Source organism: Ornithodoros turicata, chromosome 1, assembly GCF_037126465.1.
Source record: "Ornithodoros turicata isolate Travis chromosome 1, ASM3712646v1, whole genome shotgun sequence".
Classification (NCBI taxonomy): Eukaryota; Metazoa; Arthropoda; class Arachnida; order Ixodida; family Argasidae; genus Ornithodoros; species Ornithodoros turicata.
Window position 1 is genome coordinate 762944 of NC_088201.1, and position 19058 is coordinate 782001.

The 19058-nt window shown below is 44.0% G+C and overlaps 1 protein-coding gene across 2 annotated transcripts in view; it reads left to right on the forward strand.

Moving 5' to 3' along the window:
• Positions 1 to 19058, forward strand: part of LOC135377224 (protein Skeletor, isoforms B/C-like) — a 40074-nt gene that overhangs the window by 6303 nt on the left and 14713 nt on the right. For both annotated transcript variants that reach the window (XM_064609519.1, XM_064609518.1), the window contains exons 2-9: positions 11967 to 12174; positions 12854 to 12962; positions 13041 to 13206; positions 13258 to 13333; positions 13400 to 13566; positions 14173 to 14319; positions 14380 to 14452; positions 14504 to 14606. In XM_064609519.1, the coding sequence (XP_064465589.1) occupies positions 11967 to 12174; positions 12854 to 12962; positions 13041 to 13206; positions 13258 to 13333; positions 13400 to 13566; positions 14173 to 14319; positions 14380 to 14452; positions 14504 to 14606 (1049 nt within the window). The remainder of the gene's footprint in view (positions 1 to 11966; positions 12175 to 12853; positions 12963 to 13040; positions 13207 to 13257; positions 13334 to 13399; positions 13567 to 14172; positions 14320 to 14379; positions 14453 to 14503; positions 14607 to 19058) is intronic.

Below are 19058 nucleotides of genomic sequence, written 5' to 3' on the forward strand. Positions count from 1 at the left end.
CAACTTTCTTAGTTGAGTGCAAAGAAGAGTTTATTCTCTGATGATCGCAGAGGAAATTCTCTCTCTTTCCCTCACACGAAAGGCGACAACCCTACTGCGCACCGAACCTTATCTTTGGTTGACATCGACCAGAACACGTGCACGCGTGCTGGGCCTTTTCATTCATCTCGCATATTTCGCCAGCATTGGCCAGAATCATTACGACCGATCTTTTTCACTGACAGTAATGGCAAATGAACAGTTTGTCTAGCTCTTTCCGATAAAGGGCTTGATTTCAGTTGATCGCGATTTTCGGAAGCCCAGTTGCATGTCTGTGCTTTTGGGAAAGCCTCCTCTAGACAATGCCTGGTAGATATAGGCCTGGAATTTCCGAACATATTCTGGTCACGGCATTTGTGTGTGGGGGCGTATCATACCCTTAGCTACATTCATTTTTTTCAGGCAAAAACTTCAGCAGCAAGGGGATTCAAATGGGGACAATAAATCAATGACGTACTTATTCGCTCCAGTGTACGGCTTTAGGATCACCGCTCTACTATTTTTTTTTAAATATTTATTTCATGAAAGAAAAAGTCAACTCTTGTGTGGGATATAGTTGGAATATGAGGAACACTGAAAGCCACGATCTCTGAGTAAATTGAGTCGCATAACGTGGCTTTTTCAAAAGTGAGGCTGCCTACTTTGAAGCTCTGCTGCTCGGGTAAATGGCAGCATTTCGAGAGCCTCAAGTATGACGTTTCACCTTAGTGAAGCCATTATTATTAGCGCCATTGAAATGTAAGAAAAGCGAGTTGACGGAATAACAACGGACGGAAGCCCCGCTTTAGGACTTCCCGGAGGGGAAAGTTCCTGCCTATCACCTGCTTTTACGTCGTTTCCATTACTGAGTTTTCTGTAGGCGTTGGAATGACGATATTGAAGCCCAGGCCTTTAGATGAAGGTGATCTGAAACGCTTTCATTCATGAAAACCCCTCATGACCTATACAGCAAAGGATTCCTTGACCGACGACCGTACCGGAAAGTCATACCTGACAGCAGACAAGGGTAAAACCTCCGGACAGACTTTCCCTCGGGTTCTAGCCATAAGCTAGAAACACTGCTCTTTACCAGGCGGCCAGAGGTGGGGAAGTTCTCACTACTTTTTCAAAACGTGTGGCTATTGTCGCCTGAGCATCGCAAGGCATGGTGCGAATGGGTGCGCATGGGTGCGAAAGAGTGCAGTGAATATTCGGTCGGTTTCGAGCCATTATTTACTTTTTTGCGACCACAATTTTTGGAAAATGTTCACCGTCAGCAACGTACCCATTAAAAAAAGTGCACCTTGTATACCTGTTTATTGCCCCTTTAATATTGTCGATGGACAAAATAACTGGTCTACCTGGAGGCCTTTGCCCCCCCGTACCGTATCCCGTTTTGACAGTACCATCAGTCTATTAAACTATTGCAGTATGCTATCCCACCAACTCGTCAAACTTTCTGCGCTCTGTAATACATCCATTTATAAAAGAAGACGCATTTTTCCAACCTACCTGCCAGAATCTTTTATGTACCTCATCGAATGCCGTGCAGCCTTTATTTTTCATTAACATAAATGTTAATTAACAAAAAACGTCCCCCAATTTGAGCGAAGCAGACGGGCGAATCATATGTTTATCAACAAACGACGATCCTGTATCGTCACCGTGTATATGCAAGACATGCCTGACCATTGCTACAATTTAGTGTCGATAGACTAAATGAATGCAACGAATGAGCTTTTGGACTTGCTCGCAATATATAGGGTAGTATTTATCCAAATTTTTATAAAAAAGAGCAGCATAGATGTTGATGACTATGTGGAGACCTGTGTTTCCACAAGCCCGTCCGTCGTACCCAGCAGAAAAACACAGCAACGGCGGCTGCTCCCTGACACTCCCGGCCAAGAAACATCTTTTCGAGGGTCCCACGAGGAATATCCACGTTTAAAAGATCATTCATGATACACGCTCGTGCGTTCAACGATCCGTTCTAGAATTTTGCTCTGCCTGAAATGAACCGAAACCACAGCGACTGGGAACGACCACGTGACCGCTCAGCTGGGCCACAGTCCTGCTAACTCAATATGACCAATGAGTTGAGGAGCTGAGCGCACATGGCTCGTATCATGTCTCGCAACGGTTTCCACACAAATGCCTGGAGTAGACCTCTTCAACTATTACATACTCCCATTGAATTATAAGAAAGAAAACGACATTCTCGCTGAAAAGGTTAGCCAGCTGTAGGGCTCGATAAGATGCAATGCATAACGTGTCACACAAACAAAATAAGAGTTTTGTTTCATGACATCAATTATCTTTGGGATGTGATCATGTTTTCAGAGACTTGGCGTAAAAATGATCTTTTTCATGAAGAAGGTTATCAAACTTATTATTTAAATCGTACAGTAAAAAGGGGTGTAAAAGATCACAGTTGCAGTATCCTATCTGCCACATTATTAGATGGAATCATTACAAACCATCGACCTGGAGATACAATAACGGGTGTCTTACAAACCGACATTAGTAGCCACCTACAGATTTTTGCACTTTTTAACCGTGGGGAAAGTCAACAAAATCATTCTATAGCGTATCAATGTATCTCTGATAAAGCATTAGATGCTTTTGAAAGGGATATAGCAAATACAAAGTGGGATCGTGTGTTTACTTATGACGACCCCGACAAAGCGTATGACTGTCTTTCACCTTTTCATTTTCCTATGAAGACACGCAAGTCATCATGTAAGAGTCGACGGCCTTGGATGACGAGAGAATTATTGAGACTGGTGCAAAAGAGAAACAAAATGTATGGAAAATTCATAAGTATGGAAGATCTAGCGACTTATAAACGCGTTCGAAATCAAGTATCGAACATTCTAAAGCGCGCAAGGAAGGCATATTACAACAACTTGTTCACTGTTGATATCCAACGAAACTCAGAATTAGTCTGAAAAAATTTAAATGATGTTCTAAACAGGAAAATAAGGGGTCCCACAATTCAATCCATTAACATCGACGATAAAATCGTAAGCGGTCGTGATCTAGCAGATACCTTGTAAATGTCTGTCGCACAAACTTTACGCCAGGAAGTGTATGGGGCGCAATATTTTTAGCAATTGTAAGTGAAAACCAAGTATTTTCTGCAATGTTTAACCTTACAAGGAGTCTAGATATATACGACATGCAGATTCTTCCTATAAAACGGGTTCTTCGTTTTATATTGAGCCCCTTAACATACATATTAAAATAGTGTTTTTTAGCTGACTCTTTTCCAAAGAGTCTTGAAGTAGCCAAGGTAACAGTTTTGTATAAAGGACTACCGATCGATATCAGTTCTACCAGTATTTTCAAAGGGATTTGAGAAAATAATGCACGATCGCTTACTATCCTTTTTAAATGCGCATTCCATCCTCACCGATTCACAGTTTGGTTTTCGGAAACAGGGTTCAGCAGAAATCGCATTACTTAAGCAAAAACATATAATACTAAATAATTTCGAGAATAGGCAGCTTCCATTGGGATCTCTCAAAGGCCTTCTACTCTACGATATAAGAGGTACAGCGCTATCGCTATTCGCTTCGTACCTCGGATATCGATATCAACACGTTGCACTTAATGGCAAAATATCTAGCGCCATGAAACTGGAAACTGGAGTTCTATAAGGAAATATATTGGGGCCCTTGCTTTTTAATGTTGTCAACTGTGCCCCGGATTTTGTTATCTATGCGGATGACACTACTATCTTACTTACTGGCACTGATGGCGATGCTCTTATAAATGAAGCAAATGCAGTTCTGCGGAAGATAACTATGTTATCAATGCCAAGAAAACAAAGTTAGTATTGTTGAATAAGAAAGTTTCCAGCAGCGTCCAACTAGGGAATGATGTGGTAAAGAGACTAGGCGTGTATTTCACTGAATCGATGTCGTGGACATATCATGTTGAACAAATCAGGTTGAAACTATTGGGGCACTGTATAGAATCCAGGTATAGTTGTGTTTATTGCTGCTGTTGTAGGTGACGAGTCTCGTCAAGCTTCAAGTCCTCCTCCTCCTTTTCACATCTTTGTGAATCAAGTTACCGGTCCAGGGCTCTACCAATTGAGCTAAGCTAACACGCCTTTTTATTATCGCAAAATTATCGAGTCATTAAATATAGCGCCATCTAAAAGAGTACACTCGTTCTTGGAGTGACACTGCGCCAGAATTCATGGAGCCAGTCTGGCACATGACCTCTACACTCTGCATAGGATTTAATTTGTGTCAATTCGTCTGCTGTAGGTGTCTCTAAGCTACCCAGCGACCCAAAAGGGTGCGTCATCTGAACGGACACCCCCTTTCACACTCGTACACTCATTCGTACGACGGGATCGACGCAACTGTTGAACATGAGAGAACTGATGTTCTCAGGCTGGAACAACATAGAAAGGACAGATACATACAAAGCCTCAAATTACCTAAGAAATGAACGATGAAAGTCACTGAGAAGGTTAGGCAGGCTGTTGGACTCGAACCCACGTCTTTTGGTTTACCTCTCTGCCAGATGTGGATTCGAGTGCTACAGCTGGCTGACCTTTTCAATGGCTTCCATATTTCATTACTAATTTCTTAGGCTTTGTATGTATTTGTCCTTTCTGTGTGTTCCAACCTCAGAACATCAGTTTTCTCGTGTAACGTAAATTTTGGCCAACTGAAGTATAGAAAATTTGCCAAGTACAGGTCACTTTTTCACCCCAACAAGACAGGGATATTTAGGAGCTACCCCATGGGGAAAAAACAGCTACGGAGCTTCCAGAGGATAGCGCGCGACCAATTTTTCACCGCAATCGTTGTCACTCCGACGAATTGCCTTCCCTCTCCCCATTTCAGGAACTGTCTCCAACCTCCTTTCGTCGGACTGAGAGCGATTGCGCTCAAAAAGTCGTCATGGTCCGGTGCTCCGAAAAGCATGATGTTGGGCTATTTTTTGCGGTGGGATAGTTGGTGAAAAAATGACTTTTACGTGGCCAGTTTCCGGGTTCAGTTCGCAAATATTTACATAATTAAATTTACCATACATGACATTCACATGAGGAGGTAGTAAGAACAAATGTCGCTGACCGCATGATTCTAGGTGGCGTAGTTTTCTGGGACACCCTGTAGATATCGTCATCCTCTAACATATACGTAAACGCTTACAATGCATGTTCTTTTGTGGCGCTTATAGTTTGTAGCAATCAACTTTTTCACGTGACATCCTCACATCAGTCCTGTTGACTACGCGTTTCCAAACTCACAATCATCTGATAAGGCGTGAAGGTTGACATGGCGTATCGATGAGCTCGATCACGCTGCATATTAGTGCACTCACCGGATAACATGACACTTGTAGACAGAGCAGGTGTGATGTTATGTGCGCTGACATCCGGCATGATCGAGCATATTGGCCATCACGTGAGTGCTTAGCAGGTGCTTGAAGAGGCTGCTTCTGATTTGCCACCCATACTCTTGCCACATAGTATATAATTCCCTTTTGGAGAGTACAATTACTCCTCCTGTAACCCCCTACGGGAGGGAGTGAGAGACTCCTTTTTTGAGAGTATATATATATATAACGTCGCCCACCTACGCATTGCTGATGAATGCAATAAGGCTGATGCAATAAGGCCGAAACAGCTGTCCAATGCTGGTGTGGCGACGTATATATATATATGGCAAGAAAAAGGAGTACAAACTTCTCCTGTTGGATCTTGAACGCGCTTCCACCACGGACCCTTAGGAGATAACGCCGTGAGATTACGCAGTATGGTAGATTTCAGAGGTGGGCAGTAATACTATTTTTTCGTATTATAATACTAATACAAATACTTTTCGAAAATGTGTATTATAATACATAATACTAATACTGTGTTATTATACATTATGGTAATAAAGGAATACATAACTTTTTGAAAAGCGTACACAACATTTATTTCACGATTTACAGTGCCTGTTGTATGAAACAATAGATGCATTACTGATTATTTGGCTTTAATAGAGACTTTTAGCAGACCGTTGATAGCGTGACTTGCGTCGAACCGTATCAACCGGAGCCAATCGGTGGATTCTGAGTCACGCACAACTGCGATTGGTTCGGATAGGCACGATAACGTTATCAACGGTATACTAAAACTCGCTAATAAAATTTTCTAAAAAATTCAATCTTTGAGTCAGTGGTGGATCCTGGGGGGGATTTTCCTCCCTCCCCTCCCCTACTACGCGCCCCGACAAAGAAACCCTCAAACCGAGGGTCTGGATCCGCTTCGAGTGCTCTTCTGTTTGGTCGAAGCCCCTAAGGGTTGAGGGCAGCTGTTCCTCCTCCCAGTATGGGGGAGCGAAGACACTTCCTTTCTTCCTGGGGAATTTTATGACACTGACTAATCCCCGAAAGAACAGGTGTTCAAAGAGCTTATCCACCTGACCGGATTATCGCGATGCTGATAGCGCATTCGGGGTGAACGAACACATCAAAATCCGGGAAGTATTACTGGGGTATTAGAATACTTGTAATACGCTTTTCTGCGTATTATAATACTAATACAAATACATTTTTGAAATATGTATTATAATACGTAATACTAATACAAAAATGTATTACAGTAATACTATTATAATACAAAGTATTATAATAGTGCCCAGCCCTGGTAGATTTATACTCTTTGCGTAAGAATGTGCTTATCCGGATCATAATTTCACCCGGGGCGTTTAGGAGCTTCAAACAGTATCTCTTTCGCCAAAAACAGCATTTGATTTGGCCAACCAGTAAAAAAGCATCCATCCACGGTATGATCTAGGTAGAAAGGTGCCCCACCCCACTTGAAAGTTTGTTGACCCCGTTACCCGGGTAACCGACGACGCATTACAAATTCTCTGTAAAGTGCGCGGTGTCATAACCCTAAATGGGTTGCCCACTCCATTAACCAAGTAGGAGTCATTACTTATTGCGCTATTCAAAGCGAACCATTTTATTTTATTCCTTCCATCGCATACAGGTTAATGCAAAAAGTGTGCATTAAATGACAAAAAGAGGGGGAAACAGAATGTGGAAGGAAACAATTTTGGAAATTCTTTTTAATAGTGCTGGCTCTTGTTGAGCCATTGTAGGGCATTGGCAATAACAAACGAACAAAAATGAAGGATACTGGCATCAAAGCTGCCTGGGATCGTACGATTTCAAGTTAAAATGAGGGTCAAGCTTTTCCATATTTCATACTGTAAATTATTCCATTCTTCAATTGCCCTTGACAAAAATGTATTTACGGATCTTTAAGCTGAATGCGTTAGTGTGTATTTCCTTTGAATACTTGGATGGTCTGGAAATTGACGCAGTCTTGTTTGTCTATGCTGAAACAATGAAAAATCAACCTACCTTTGGATACAACAATCGTACATCAGACTCCTTTGAAGGTATTAGAACAGCACTTGGATTCAGCTACTTTCTCAACCAATTTATCAAAGGAAATATGCCGTAACGATGGGTAACAGACATATAGACGGCTTTTTTTTTTTTTTTTTCGGCCGGACTCCGCAACAAGATCACCACAAAGGTAATCTTTGGGGTGTCGGGAACATGTGTACGATTTAAATACGATTCAAATGAATTATTACGAGGCGAGTGCCTCTGTGAAGCCAGAGGGCGCTGAAAGCAACACACTGCTGACAAGAATGCAAGCTTCGAAGCGGACGACAGTGCTGGGTGACGTCACAGAGTCCGGAGCATGGAGCTCCGTTTTCTGCTCCTCGCATTTCGGTTTCGTTTTGTTATTGTCATCATTTAGGAATGAATTGCTCGCGCGAAATAAATGCGAGTGTTGTATCCGGTATCGAGGTGGTGGTTCGTGTTCGGTATGATGCTCGGCGCTAATTTATTTTATTCGCTCCCTTTAAAGGCAACTTGGTAAATGACACAATTGCTCGCTTTGCACTTGACAAAATGAACACAAGGAACAGATAGTGATGTGCATTCATCAAGTTCCACGAACGCCCGGTGTCGCCAAACTCAAGAAAGGTTGGGAATAACTGTCGTCAAGGGCACACAAGTTGACGTCTAGGACACGTCACCGTGACGTAACCATGACGTCCGTCAGCACCTCTTTTCCCTGAGTTGTTTGCTTTCGTTAATTTCTGGCCGTTTGAGGCTTACTTGTCTGTGTCGTCCCTAATTGTTGGCCTGCCAAATCTCGTTGTTTACGTCCGGAACAGGGCGCCGCTTTGAGTCAGAGCGAAAAAAAGGCGGCTCCACCCAAGGGTTCGTTTCGAAAGACTACATACGCCGTCGAGGAGCAATAGCACGCCAGGAGGAATACTGCAGCGCCACCATGCGCACTTTCTGCCGCAGCGTAGTGTCAACACCACAGAAAGCAACTTGACGTTCAGGACCGTGTTTTCAACGGCCGTACACAATAGACATCTCCCTGTTTGTAAACAAGTGACGTCATAGTGTTCGACAGCGCCACCAATTTGGTAGAGTTGAACTACGCTCCAAGCTAAGGGCGAACAAGGTCTTGAGGGGATTCCGATGGTCTCTGAAAAGGACGCTACTTTTCTTTCAATAGGAGGCAGCGAACCCATTCCTCCCCTTCCGATATGTTTCCGTTTCAGTCTGTCTACCAACGTCATGATTCCGTTTCTCGGGTCTATTACGATTCAACGGTCGTGGCCATGGAGATCGTCTGCGAGTTGGGATTGAACGTCCCCTTTCTCAAAAGGGAATCAACACTTTAGGTCTGCAGGTTCCAGGTGGGCTGCAATCATTTGTGAATTCGCAGACGAATTTTGTACAGCAAAGGAGGCTATCTATTGTTGGTAGTGCCAGTCTTAACGGAAGCAGAGTGGATTATATTATCTGGCGTGGAGGGTGTCCAGCCACCCGCGGCGCAGTAATATTTTGAGAGCTGACTGATTCAATTTCTTATAGTTGACGCATGCGTTGTATGGAGACGCTACGTGCGTTTTGAGAAATATTTGTGCCTTTCAGGCTCCTGAAGATGGAAGAGCCATCTTTAGAAAGGGCTACCGGTAGAATGGAGCAGAACAATGTTTTGCCTTAGTAGTTCCAGTCTCAAGGCGCTGTTGTACCATCTGACGATTTCCTTGTAAACAGGGAGAGGTCTATTACCTCTACCGAAGAAACGTCACCGTGATTCTAAACGTAATTCTACAGACATAGGTGGACCAAATTCCTGGATATCGAGTGCTTGGCAAGTATATAGGCCAAGTATGAATCCCCAAATGAACGCCGGATCTGCCGAGAGTCATTGCAATTGGTCCTTGGATTATGAAAGTTGGATTGTACTCCAGACATGTCTCAACGTTTATAATCTCAGTCGCAAAGACGTAACATTCTTGTTCTGATCTGACTACCATATTCCTCTCTTTCCAAAGAGTGAACAAAGAGGAAAGAGAAAGAATGCATGAGAAGAGCCGACTACTGGCTGCTGACAAACATTCATTTCATAACTCCACCGGCTCTCACACCCTCTTTGTAAACCCGAATAAAACATTTCCCCAAGATACCCAACTGTATGATTTCACTCCGAGCCAGTAGATCTACGGCACATTTGACACGTATTTCGAGCCTATCCGACAATATTCTACCATCGCCTTGATGGGGAAACAATCCCTTTGGCCTTGCTTTATTCTGACACAGCACATACCATGTGCGTGATGAGAGAACACGCTACTTTGGAAAACTTAGCACAGTCGCCACAAGTGGCGTTGACTACCGTAAACAGGAGCGCCCCCTGGCACCTCCGTTTCACAAAGTCCTTCACGCTTCTTTGTATTAGTGGTACAACCAAATGAGGTCACGTTTTTAGTCGCTTATCGTATCTTCATTGGCGTTCCCAGTCAAAGAAAAGAAGGCTTCACTTGGAGAGAAACTCGTGCCCTTGAGTCTCGAAAAGATGGAAGAGCTATCTTTAGAATGGAGGAGAACCAATAAATATGCCAGGAATTACATTGAGAAGCCGCATTTAAACGTGGCCTTCTTGCGATTCATTGGTTTTTTGCTATAGTACGTAGTTCCACTGTACCAAATTGGCGGCACTGTTGGACACCATTTGTTTGTAAATAGAGAGAGGTCTATTTGAATTTAGCCACCTTCCACGCCCGCGCCAAGACCGCAGACTTATCGCTCTCCGTGACGTCACCGCTTCCACCAACTTCCGCTCGGTCGCCTCTCTCACGCGGCGTACTTCCGTCTTCAGGGGCGTCTTCCTGGAAGCACGTGAACATTGCAGTGATGGGCAAAGTACCTCAAAATTGTACTTAAAGTAAAGTACCAAGTACCTGGTGTCATTAGTACTTCAAGTACAGTACAAAGTACCCAATTCCAAATGTACTTCAAGTAAAGTACAAAATACTAGGCAAAGTACTTCAAGTACTCATCAAGTACATCGCCAATTCAATTTGTATCACTTTCCATATCGCTGTTTAGTATCTGTGTCTTGCTCTTTTGGGAAAACTTTAGTGAGCATCCTTGACAAATGCTCTGAAACCATAAAGACCTAGGCTAAGTGCTAATCAGATGTTATAATTTGCAGTTACATGTAGAGAGACAATCAGTCAGCTGTGCTGTGACTATGCAAAATAGTATTATACCCTGACTGATCCAAGATCCCCGCCTAGTGTGGTGTTCCGGTACTAATCTTCGGGTATAGGAAGATAGACAATTTCAGGGGAAAAAAGTACAAGCCAACAGATATTGTACATTTCTGGGCATTCCTTGCTGCTTTTTGAAATACAACATGTTTAAACAAGAATATGAAGAACATTAAAGAGGATGAAACACGATGTAAGCCTTCATTTTTATACGACTGTGATATGCAGCAATGTAATCCATGTGGCCAATTAAAAAAACGCAAAATATAAAAATGAAAGCATGTATGTCTTTCAGATTGTTCATCGTGTAATGCAATCACACATGGTGATATAAATTGATTATTAATTGCCAATGAAGGAAACAATATAAAAAAAAAGCATGCAACCTTGCATTGGGAGAGCTGAAATGACAATTGGCCAAGTCATTGTGCTGCCAGTTTGCATTCCATGCATTTTACTCAATCATAGCAGAGTTGATACTTTTTCAACATTTCAAGCCTCGCAACAATAGATTTGCTTCAACAAATATGCCCTTTAAAAGCACAAAAATCCTTTTTGGTAAAATGTCATACTGGGAATCTTGGTACTGCATTTCACTAGAAGCGCTAAAATGATGTCAAGAAGACGAAAACTCAGATATATAGCCCATCTGTGTGTTTTCGTGTTCGTGTTGTCATTTTAGTGTTTTTAGTAGGGTGCATTTTTGATACTGTTTTGTGATTTTTTGTCTGGAGTCCAGATTTGGGTACTTTAGTACTTGATGGGAAAGTACTCAAAAAAAGTACTTCAAGTACAGTACAAAGTACACGATTTAAAATGTACTTAAAGTAAAGTACAAGTACACGATTTAAAATGTACTTAAAGTAAAGTACAAGTACACAGAAATGTACTTAAAGTACTACTTGAGTACTTGGTACTACAAGTACTGCCCATCACTGGAACATTGCAGTGCCGCTCATTGCAAAACGATGCTACGGTGCTCACGCGCTTCCAGGAACGCACCCCAGGTTTTGACCATGGATCGACACTGACACTTTTCCTTGAAACGCCGCTTCCAATGATAACGCAATAAAGAAATGCGTGATCATATTGATTCATTGACAAGTGTGTGAATTTATCATAAAAGAAGAGGGTTTATAGAGATCTGTAACTAGTTGATGATGCTTTTTGATTTCGGGAAGAATTTGTCATTAGTTAAAGTGACGATTAAGAAACGAAAACGAGATATCCCGATAGGCTATATGCCCCAGATAGCCAACATGGGAGCCACAGTGGAAAGCGTCTCAATTTAAATAGTGGACCTGGTGAAATGAAAAAAAAAAAAAAATGCAGGGGTGAGCGGCACCTATTACGGCAAATTTCTGGCTGAGCTGACAACACGTGCGCACCGTGTAAGTGGGAAGGTGTACGTAGCTTCCGAAGACAGCCTCTACCTCGTGGGCCTCAATTACGACGGAGCTGGTCCCGATGCTTTCTTCTGGCTCAGTCCCGGAGAGGAGGCTTCACCGGACGGTGTGCTCACACCCGACGAAAATGGATCGTAAGTGTTTTTTTCTTTTTATCTCGCTTTTGCATTCTCAGGTTTCCTGGCAGGACTCATGGAGAGTAACTACAGGTTTCCCGCCTCGTTTTAATCGAAATTTTTCATCTAGGGGCCAGAGGGAATAATCCACCCGCCAAATATTTCATCCAGGTGTCATGTCATTCAATCCAAATGCAAAATTTGTAATCCGGGCGCCATTTATTATAATCCACCAACGAAACAAGTTTTTGGCAAGTGTATTTGATGATGCGGCATCTCAAAATGATTTTGTTTCCTGAGAGTCTCCTAAGAACACAACATCCTTGTGTATAAATGTAGAGAGTTCCGTCAATCTGTCCTCTGAGCATGAACACAAAGCATCGGACGACGTTTCTGGCCTGCTTTGATATCCTTTGAGCCGGGTATGTGGTGAGGAAAGAACACTGGCGAGTCTTCCAAAGCAGAGTTTTATTGGCCCTGCTAACGCAACTACGGCGCGATCACATGAGCAGCTGTCACAAACTGAAAATTATTGCCACCCAGGAGCCTGTGAAACATGACCTGAGGGCAAACACACAGGCAAGGCACGGTGTTAGATGGCTAAAGACAGATGTCTGGCATAATCCTGACCTTGCACACCGTATGAAAAAAAAGTTGCATTTATTTCACTACTGAAATGGAGCGATGATTCTTGCAGACGTCATCCGTTGAGGAGGTACTCGAACCAAACGATCCTTCTTACCCTGGAGGAGGGCACAAGGATAACCGATTATGGCTCCTTTGCCCTGTGGTGCAGAGAGTTTACGGTAAGGATCTCGTTGGGGATGAATTGTATTGTTGAGGATGATTTGGGGTATTGACCGCATGAAAACTTTGGACGACAGGAAAACTTTGGTCAAGTACGCATTCCTCGCAACTTGGAGCTACCTGCCGAGCAGACCATCGGCAACTTCCAGAATGGGGCTCACGCCATACGATCAGCTGCCGTAACGTTACTGGATTCGCAGACAGTCCATATAGCTCAATTCTACTACGATGGGACGGGACCCGGTAAGACACACTTATACCATCGAGTTGTATTAACTATGTGAATCCTCGCAGATGCCTATTTTATGGTCGGAAACAGCGACCATGTAACAGATGTGGCAGCGACCAAGGTGCCCAATAATAAAGGCAGGTAAGAAACGATCGAGAAACGACAAAAACTGGGCAGAAAATGAAAGCCGATGCCGTTTTCTTCCAGCACCCAGAAGTTAGGCAGATACGACGGGGAAGACATTGTGCTCCATCTCCCGGCCAGTCTCGACTGGTCGGATGTCAAATGGCTGTCTGTCTACTGCATCAGTGCGTCTGCAGATCTTGCACACATCCGGGTTCCGAGGGAACTTTCGGTACCCGTCAAGTTGCCGGGCAAGTAACCGCACCCAAGTCATTCCGAGACAGTGAGGAAAATATGTCCCCTCAGGAACATGCACTTTTGGTACGCGTGGAATTGTTGCGAAATTCTCGGTTGCGGTCTTGGAGTCCTCCAACTCAAAAGAGTAAAGTACCTAACCAATTATTAAGTATTTTTACGTTCAAGTATGTGGGCCACTTTTCACTGGAAACGTGTCTGTTACGTGCCAGAGAATACGTTTGTTGGTACGTCGTGCACACGTGACATTCTTGTTCCACTGGTGATGGTGACATATGTGGGCAACGTCACGACGGACGGGAATGTGCGTCCTGGGCCGACTTCTAAGGGAACTGTATGTCTGAAAGCGTGTGATGAAAACCCAGGGCACAATCAGTGCCCGATGATATCCTTTCTGGGGAAGACGATTAGGCCACACATTTGAAACCATTTTCTCTCTCGAATGGTTTCAAGAGCGTGTTATCTCTGTCAAGTCCTGCGATAGTCGTAACGTTGCCAGCGTTCCCGCTCGCAACATCCTCAGTGTATGATGCGAATCTCGACGGTCAACTCTCACCGGCATGAGGGTACCGGGGTCGTGTGACAGATTATCCTTCGTGCAGGAGGAGTTCCAAGGACGAACGGTCGCTACCTGGGTAACCTTATAGGGCCATTACAGAACACAGTTCATGGAGTTTCAGGCAACGTGTATGCAGCCAAGAAGAACGTCCTCGTCTTGGAAGACTTTGTCTATGATGGCTTAGGGCCAGGTAAAATAATATCTCGACAACAACGATGGCTTGTTGTGATTGGATGTGTTGTTCTTGCAGACGCGTTCTTCATGGTTGGCACGACGAATGAGCCGTCTCCCACTGGAACTGTGCTTCCTAATGAAGCCGGCAGGTAAATTTACAAAAAGGCGTTTCTCCTTCACAAGGTGTCGTTTTCTTCCAGCGTGTCCAAGTTGTCCAGGTATGAAAAGAAAACCATAGTACTAACCCTACCATCAGTCATAACAAATTACAAGTGGTTCAGCGTCTACTGTAAGAAAGCAAAGGTAAGAAGGCCAATCGTTTCCCAACACCTCTTGGACATATTGCATTTGTTTTGCGCCAGAGCCGTATATAAAAAAAGGCACTCTTGCCAACGTGTGGGCTCTTCATTGGTTGCTGTTTTCTATATATACTAAAACTTCCCCAAAGTGACGGCGTATAGATATATAGGAACGGCGAAGCAAGAATTTAATGACAATTTCTTTTCACAAATTACACGAATTTCATTCTTCAAGTCTATATTCTATTGTAACTATCATAGAAATGTCCTTTAAGTTACGCTCCAGTGTCGATATTTACCTGAAAAGAACATATTTCGTCGTCGTCGTTAGGCCTATCAAAAACAGCGATCACAAGAAACTCGGAAGAAAAACGCCGTAAAATTCTGCGTTGTGTTGCTAAAATTTATTTATGTACACATCTTTGACATTCTTTGGCAATTTTTTATTCCACCGACTTATCATTCGCAATTAAAGGACCATGGCGACAGCTGTACCAAAAGGCTGTTCTGCTCGTTCAGCGTCTTCCCGACATGCCTCTCTCGGTCCCGATGGCAGTGTGTAGGTACACAGGGGTGGCATCCAATGTATTGCTCCGTATACGAAAGCGTGCTCGGCGAATGCACCGCTTCCTGTACAGGTCCTGGATCGGCGGCCAAACCGTTTGTAAACAATGCAGTTGTTGTTTCTGTGCGACCTTTTGGATGTCTTTCGATCACCATAATTATTTTTATCCGATAATCTTGCTGTAAAACGCGCGGTTTTGCACATAAGGCCTCATACTGTTGACGACTTCCAAAGATGTGATGACGACCGCACGTTAAGACCCGCTGAGCTGATAAGAATAATCGCGACAATAGACGAGATTATCTTGAGCACATTGAGCACGTTTCTTTCGAAAACGAAGCCTTCCGCATTCGCCTTCTGCTCCTGGAAACTCTCGATCGTCTATTGTGGCGATTTAAAATCTGAGCACGTTTCTTTCGAAAACGAAGCCTTCCGCATTCGCTTTCTGCTCCTGGAAACTCTCGATCGTCTATTGTGGCGATTTAAAATATGAGCACGTTTCTTTCGAAAACGAAGCCTTCCGCATTCGCCTTCTTCTCCTGGACACTCTCGATCGTCTATTGTCGCGATTTAAAATCTGAGCACGTTTCTTTCGAAAACGAAGCCTTCCGCATTCGCCTTCTGCTCCTGGAAACTCTCTATCGTCTATTGCGGCGATTTAAAATCTGAGCACGTTTCTTTCGAAAACGAAGCCTTCCGCATTCGCCTTCTGCTCCTGGAAACTCTCGATCGTCTATTGTGGCGATTTTAAATCTGAGCACGTTTCTTTCGAAAACGAAGCCTTCCGCATTCGCCTTCTGCTCCTGGAAACTCGCGATCGTCTATTGTCGCGATTTAAACTCTGAGCACGTTTCTTTCGAAAACGAAGCCTTCCGCATTCGCCTTCTGCTCCTGGAAACTCTCGATCGTCTATTGTCGCGATTTAAAATCTGAGCACGTTTCTTTCGAAAACGAAGCCTTCCGCATTCGCCTTCTGCTCCTGGAAACTCTCGATCGTCTATTGTCGCGATTTAAAATCTGAGCACGTTTCTTTCGAAAACGAAGCCTTCCGCATTCGCCTTCTGCTCCTGGAAGCTCTCGATCGTCTATTGTGGCGATTTAAAATCTGAGCACGTTTCTTTCGAAAACGAAGCCTTCCGCATTCGCCTTCTGCTCCTGGAAACACTCTCGATCGTCTATTGTGGCGATTTAAAATCTGAGCACGTTTCTTTCGAAAACGAAGCCTTCCGCATTCGCCTTCTGCTCCTGGAAACACTCTCGATCGTCTATTGTGGCGATTTAAAATCTGAGCACGTTTCTTTCGAAAACGAAGCCTTCCGCATTCGCCTTCTGCTCCTGGAAGCTCTCGATCGTCTATTGTGGCGATTTAAAATCTGAGCACGTTTCTTTCGAAAACGAAGCCTTCCGCATTCGCCTTCTGCTCCTGGAAGCTCTCGATCGTCTATTGTGGCGATTTAAAATCTGAGCACGTTTCTTTCGAAAACGAAGCCTTCCGCATTCGCCTTCTGCTCCTGGAAACTCTCGATCGTCTATTGTGGCGATTTAAAATCTGAGCACGTTTCTTTCGAAAACGAAGCCTTCCGCATTCGCCTTCTGCTCCTGGAAACACTCTCGATCGTCTATTGTCGCGATTTAAAATCTGAGCACGTTTCTTTCGAAAACGAAGCCTTCCGCATTCGCCTTCTGCTCCTGGAAACACTCTCGATCGTCTATTGTGGCGATTTAAAATCTGAGCACGTTTCTTTCGAAAACGAAGCCTTCCGCATTCGCCTTCTGCTCCTGGAAACACTCTCGATCGTCTATTGTCGCGATTTAAAATCTGAGCACGTTTCTTTCGAAAACGAAGCCTTCCGCATTCGCCTTCTGCTCCTGGAAACACTCTCGATCGTCTATTGTGGCGATTTAAAATCTGAGCACGTTTCTTTCGAAAACGAAGCCTTCCGCATTCGCCTTCTGCTCCTGGAAACACTCTCGATCGTCTATTGTGGCGATTTAAAATCTGAGCACGTTTCTTTCGAAAACGAAGCCTTCCGCATTCGCCTTCTGCTCCTGGAAACACTCTCGATCGTCTATTGTGGCGATTTAAAATCTGAGCACGTTTCTTTCGAAAACGAAGCCTTCCGCATTCGCCTTCTGCTCCTGGAAACACTCTCGATCGTCTATTGTCGCGATTTAAAATCTGAGCACGTTTCTTTCGAAAACGAAGCCTTCCGCATTCGCCTTCTGCTCCTGGAAACACTCTCGATCGTCTATTGTGGCGATTTAAAATCTGAGCACGTTTCTTTCGAAAACGAAGCCTTCCGCATTCGCCTTCTGCTCCTGGAAACACTCTCGATCGTCTATTGTGGCGATTTAAAATCTGAGCACGTTTCTTTCGAAAACGAAGCCTTCCGCATTCGCCTTCTGCTCCTGGAAACACTCTCGATCGTCTATTGTGGCGATTTAAAATCTGAGCACGTTTCTTTCGAAAACGAAGCCTTCCGCATTCGCCTTCTGCTCCTGGAAACACTCTCGATCGTCTATTGTGGCGATTTAAAATCTGAGCACGTTTCTTTCGAAAACGAAGCCTTCCGCATTCGCCTTCTGCTCCTGGAAACACTCTCGATCGTCTATTGTGGCGATTTAAAATCTGAGCACGTTTCTTTCGAAAACGAAGCCTTCCGCATTCGCCTTCTGCTCCTGGAAACACTCTCGATCGTCTATTGTGGCGATTTAAAATCTGAGCACGTTTCTTTCGAAAACGAAGCCTTCCGCATTCGCCTTCTGCTCCTGGAAACACTCTCGATCGTCTATTGTGGCGATTTAAAATCTGAGCACGTTTCTTTCGAAAACGAAGACTTCCGCATTCGCCTTCTGCTCCTGGAAACACTCTCGATCGTCTATTGTCGCGATTTAAAATCTGAGCACGTTTCTTTCGAAAACGAAGCCTTCCGCATTCGCCTTCTGCTCCTGGAAACTCTCGATCGTCTATTGTGGCGATTTAAAATCTGAGCACGTTTCTTTCGAAAACGAAGCCTTCCGCATTCGCCTTCTGCTCCTGGAAACACTCTCGATCGTCTATTGTGGCGATTTAAAATCTGAGCACGTTTCTTTCGAAAACGAAGCCTTCCGCATTCGCCTTCTGCTCCTGGAAACACTCTCGATCGTCTATTGTCGCGATTTAAAATCTGAGCACGTTTCTTTCGAAAACGAAGCCTTCCGCATTCGCCTTCTGCTCCTGGAAACACTCTCGATCGTCTATTGTCGCGATTTAAAATCTGAGCACGTTTCTTTCGAAAACGAAGCCTTCCGCATTCGCCTTCTGCTCCTGGAAACACTCTCGATCGTCTATTGTCGCGATTTAAAATCTGAGCACATTTCTTTCGAAAACGAAGCCTTCCGCATTCGCCTTCTGCTCCTGGAAACACTCTCGATCGTCTATTGTCGCGATTTAAAATCTGAGCACATTTCTTTCGAAAACGAAGCCTTCCGCATTCGCCTTCTGCTCCTGGAAGCTCTCGATCGTCTATTGTCGCGATTTAAAATCTGAGCACGTTTCTTTCGAAAACGAAGCCTTCCGCATTCGCCTTCTGCTCCTGGAAACACTCTCGATCGTCTATTGTCGCGATTTAAAATCTGAGCACGTTTCTTTCGAAAACGAAGCCTTCCGCATTCGCCTTCTGCTCCTGGAAGCTCTCGATCGTCTATTGTGGCGATTTAAAATCTGAGCACGTTTCTTTCGAAAACGAAGCCTTCCGCATTCGCCTTCTGCTCCTGGAAACACTCTCGATCGTCTATTGTCGCGATTTAAAATCTGAGCACGTTTCTTTCGAAAACGAAGCCTTCCGCATTCGCCTTCTGCTCCTGGAAGCTCTCGATCGTCTATTGTGGCGATTTAAAATCTGAGCACGT